Source organism: Protomyctophum bolini (genome assembly GCF_963924005.1).
Source record: "Protomyctophum bolini genome assembly, chromosome: 4".
In the NCBI taxonomy this organism is placed as follows: Eukaryota; Metazoa; Chordata; class Actinopteri; order Myctophiformes; family Myctophidae; genus Protomyctophum; species Protomyctophum bolini.
The window spans coordinates 4,451,960-4,456,959 of record NC_137865.1 but is presented as its reverse complement, the minus strand read 5'-3'; the positions used below and the strand labels follow the sequence as shown (position 1 = coordinate 4,456,959).

General features: G+C 44.7%; 2 protein-coding genes across 2 annotated transcripts in view; both read left to right on the top strand.

Moving 5' to 3' along the window:
• The window catches only part of reln (reelin), a gene marked incomplete at its 5' end in the record, with an annotated part of 186,680 nt that overhangs the window by 16,200 nt on the left and 165,480 nt on the right, over window positions 1-5,000 (top strand). Inside the window, 3 exons of the mRNA XM_080761211.1 lie at window positions 1-34; window positions 1,153-1,252; window positions 1,355-1,571. The exon at window positions 1-34 is cut by the window's left edge and continues 40 nt beyond it. Coding sequence (XP_080617337.1) covers window positions 1-34; window positions 1,153-1,252; window positions 1,355-1,571 — 351 coding nt within the window. The remainder of the gene's footprint in view (window positions 35-1,152; window positions 1,253-1,354; window positions 1,572-5,000) is intronic.
• LOC308314194 (E3 ubiquitin-protein ligase TRIM21) overlaps window positions 1-5,000 on the top strand; it is a 132,965-nt gene that overhangs the window by 98,046 nt on the left and 29,919 nt on the right. The gene's annotated exons all lie outside the window — the stretch shown is intronic.

Sequence of the window (5,000 nt, the reverse complement as noted above, 5' to 3'; positions counted from 1 at the left end):
GAAGTTCTTGATCTCTGAGGTGTTTAGTGTGCAGGTGAGAGGTGGCTCTGACACACATTCTGACCAGCGAATCAATCCACCAATGCTGGAAGCATCATGATTGATCTCAGGTGTACTTCTGGATCTTACAGAGTTGTCTCCCAGCTGAGTGTCTGGGTATCCTTCTGGCCAGGATTCTCTCCACCCCCTCAATCCTCTCCTTTTGATCCTTCGAGCACAGTAGTGTTTGGAGGATGGCTTCACTGTGGACATACCAAGCAGATCTTGTAACATTTGGCATCACAATGTTCAATACCTGCTTCCTCTGGGACTTGAGGCAGTCCAGCTGAAACAGTATGTGCCTAGGCCCTTCAATCCAGGACTCCTTGACCTTCACATTGAACCAACAGGGATAATACACTCCAATTATGTATTCAACAATGTCCTTCAGTTTTGTCAGATATTTTCCTTTCAGTCCATGCTTTGACACCCAGATCCTGAGAAGTCTGTTTGCTGTGGTGAGCCAGCGGCTGTGGTTTACTGGCCCGGCAGGCCAGTGGCAGGTTGACTTCAGTGTGTTTACTGTACAGACTGACTGACCCCAGGCCAGTGGCAGGTTGACTTCAGTGTGTTTACTGTACAGACTGACTGACCCCAGGCCAGTGGCAGGTTGACTTCAGTGTGTTTACTGTACAGACTGACTGACCCCAGGCCAGTGGCAGGTTGACTTCAGTGTGTTTACTGTACAGACTGACTGACCCCAGGCCAGTGGCAGGTTGACTTCAGTGTGTGTACTGTACTGACTGACTGACCCCAGGCCAGTGGCAGGTTGACTTCAGTGTGTGTACTGTAGTAGGGCCAGTAAACCACAGCCGCTGGCTCACCACAGCAAACAGACTTCTCAGGATCTGGGTGTCAAAGCATGGACTGAAAGGAAAACATCTGACAAAACTGAAGGACATTGTTGAATACATAATTGGAGTGTATTATCCCTGTTGGTTCAATGTGAAGGTCAAGGAGTCCTGGATTGAAGGGCCTAGGCACATACTGTTTCAGCTGGACTGTCTCAAGTCCCAGAGGAAGCAGGTATTGAACATTGTGATGCCAACTGTTACAAGATCTGCTTGGTATGCCCACAGTGAAGCCATCCTCCAAACACTACTGTGCTCGAAGGATCAAAAGGAGAGGATTGAGGGGGTGGAGAGAATCCTGGCCATCAGGGGAGAAGGAGACCCAGACACTCAGCTGGGAGACAACTCTGTAAGATCCAGAAGTACACCTGAGATCAATCATGATGCTTCCAGCATTGGTTGATTGATTCGCTGGTCAGAAGGTGTGTCAGAGCCACCTCTCACCTGCACACTAAACACCTCAGAGATCAAGAACTTCATCGACACCCCCATGGAGGTGCCCAACTGGCCTTGCCACACTCAAAGCATTGAGAGGGTGGTCAAAATGGTGACTGAGGCTTCTGCTATTTACTTCTCTCTGGAAAAGAGGGATGGAGGAATCAGGGCTCAGGAGACCAGCAGGAGGCTGATGTCTAAAGCTGAGTCAAAGCAGGACTTATTCAACCTTGTAAAGTTCAGAAAGTGATGATTGATGAGTGACTCTTATCCAGTGATATACATGCACTTGAATTGTCAATAAATGTAAATTTGACTGTCAATATAAATGATTTCCTTTATGTCTTTGAAAATCCTAAAAAGAGGTTAAAACGGGCAAAATATGCAACTTAGAAGTACAAAATAATGTAGGTTAGAGTTGTTCTATCCAAAAAAGAATGTGATATTTGAATTCTCCATCAAAAAACAAGTAATTTAGACACCCCACATGTTAGAATTTCCTTTGGATTTTAAATCTTATAAATGAGGTAGAACGGGTACAATTAGTGATATTAAAATGCAAATTCATGTAGGTAAGAGTTGTCCTATCCAAAAAATAATTTCATATTTGAATTCTCCAGAAAAAAACACAAAAAATAGACACCCAAGCATTTTGATTTTCAAAAAAAAAAAAAGTATGACCCGCCCTAGCTTAGCTTTCATTTCGTTTCCGTGTAGTTTCCGTCAGTGAAAAAAGGCAGTCGGCGAAACATTTTTATCGTCTTGGTTTTCGTCGACGAAATCAACACTGCTTCCTTCTCACTTGTCAAAACTCTCACATGTCAAAACTAGCATTACGTTATGCTTTAGCTATTAAAAAATAGCAGATCTACAAGCTCGTAGCGCGCCACCGAGTGGCGCGCTACGAGCTTGTAGATGTGCTATTTTTGAAAAAATCGAAGAACGACCGACATAGAGAAACATAGCTTTTTCAGAAAACTCTCAGGATGTAGAAGACCTTTTTTTAGAAATCTGATCTCAGGTCAGTTTGTTCGTGTGGGACTCATTTGTGATACATGTGCCTTTCAACAGTATATATATCTTCTCATTGGGTGCAGTCCAAATAGTCCATGTATACTGCGAGGACACGGGTGATTGGTGGGGCAACTCTCCTCGTCAGCGAATAAGATGCCCTGTCCATCATCTCCTTGGCCGCGTTCCTCTCCTCCACGTTGTGTGTAGAGACTCGAGGGTCGATCGAGGCCTCTGAAACGAGAGCATTTGAGGGCACGGTTATTTTAAATGACGATCGTTTGGCAGTTGCTATATACTTTGATATCCGGCTTATGTTACACCACCAAGATACCCATTTTGTATACCTGTCTAAATACGTCCCTTAATGTCAACGAAGTACACACCCGCAACGCCAGAGGGAGTGCTACACAAACCGTGTGCGGCACAGATTCGGCACAAACAGGGGGTCTCTCTAAATGTTACGATGAATTGAACATGCGGTGGACCCTATATTGTAAACAAGTGCAATGCTTTATGGCGTCGTCCACAGTCTTACGTCGTATTGAGTTGTGCTTGAATTGTATATATAATTCTCCAAAACTGTTAATCAATTATTCAATCAATCAATCAATCAATCAATCAGAGAGGATTCCATTGGCTATAGGAACTGCTCTATAGCCAAGAGCCAACTTTAGAACGGTACTACCCCCCCCCCCCCCCCCCCCCCACCCCCGAACCTCAAATGAACCGACTTTTATTCGGCTCTAAAATAGGAGTATGAATCGGCCCTAACACCGTCTCTCTGAATTAGATTTGTGTCATAGCCTCGATCATTGCAAGTCGCTCATGGAGGAATTGAGAGCGCAAAGCTATATAAATGCCCTAAATTGTATAAATTAACTGATGAAGCTCTGGGTTTAGCCCATTCTGAACGGGAACCCATTTTGGTGTTAGCATCATGTTATGCTTTAGCTAATGAAAAATAGCAGATCTACAAGCTCATAGCGCGCCACCGAGTGGCGCGCTACGAGCTTGTAGGTCTGCTATTTTTGAAAAATCGAAGAACGACTGACATTTTAAGAATCTGATCTCAGGTCAGAATGGGTTAATCAGACCAGTGTGTGTCCAGTGGAAACGTCGTATGAATCTGATCTCAGGTCAGAATGGGTTAGTAATAGTGGTGGTTGTTGTTTCCTGGGTTGATCCTCTCCACCATGCCATGCCGTGACCTTCTCCTCCTCATCACCTCCTTACGAGAAGCAGGCTGTCGTCCTGATTGCATCCACCCCCTGCCTCCCGTCAGTCAGCGCACGGCCAGGGAGCATGAGGCTTAACCCATTCTGACCTGAGATCAGATTCATACGAGGTTTCCCACTGGACACACAATGGTCTGATTATAACCCATTCTGACCCGAGATCAGATTAAAAATAGCAGATCTACAAGCTCGTAGCTTGTAGATCTGCTATTTTTCAATAGCGAAAGCATAACATGATGCTAACAACAAAATGGATTCCCGTTCAGAATGGGTTAACCCATTCTAGTCGGGAACACACTTTTTGGTGTTTTTGCTATTGAAAAAATAGCAGATCTACAAGCTCATATAGTTACGAGCTTGTATAGTTCTGCTATTTTTTGAAAGATGGTGAAAATGTGTAGTGCAAAAATCTTTGAATATTATATATTCTTTAACTCAAATCTTTTGCTTCTGTGGAGGTCTCTGCATGGAACGACATATTTTCAGATGGGGGGTCGGGGCGGGTCAATTACAGATAATTATTGGGGGTCCTTGACGTGAAAATGTCTGACAACGACTGACATAGAGAAAAATGTCAGGATTTTAGAAGGCATTTGTATAATCTTCCTCTGGTCTGAATGGGTTAAAGCTTCAGCCACACACACACACGCGCACACGCACGCACGCACACACACACACACGCACACACACACACCTTGTCGCCGAGGGGTCTGTCACTGTACAGCCGCCCGTCACACACAACTTGTTGAGTCTTTCTGCGCTGTATGGCCGGTGGGCCGGCGTGGCGTGCGGCGGATTAGCAGCGGTCCAATCACATTAACGCATGTGTACATCAAACTATTAGGAGCACTAGGAGTCATCTCAAATTAAAAATCTAATTAGCCTTATAGCGCCTGCCGGCTTCCCCTGATAACTACAACGCTAACAAACACACACACACACACACACACACACAGGCACGCGCGCACACACACACACACACACACACACACACACACACACACACACACACACACACACACACACACACACACATTTGTGTTATATATGGATGGACAGCATGCTATAAGATGGATGGAGGGACTTCAGCTCTGCTATAATATGGACATCGTGTCATCTCTTTCGGAGGTGAAACCTTGTATGTCCCAAAACCATTATACTTTTTCTGACACTTTGTTTTTTTTTAGCTCTTTAGATTTCTGTTGTTTTTGTAAGAAAAGATGAAAGGATGAAAGAGGGGGGCGGGGCAGTCTGATGAAGCTGGTGGTGTCGTCCTGGTCCCTTTGGAACTGTGGTACTACTGTACATACTGTACCTGTGAATTGTGAGAATTGTATATTTGCGGGTGCATTACTTAGTTTAGACAGTTTTTGGTTTAGACTAGTCATTTGGTTGGACCGGTCGTTAGTCCTACAACTACAACCTA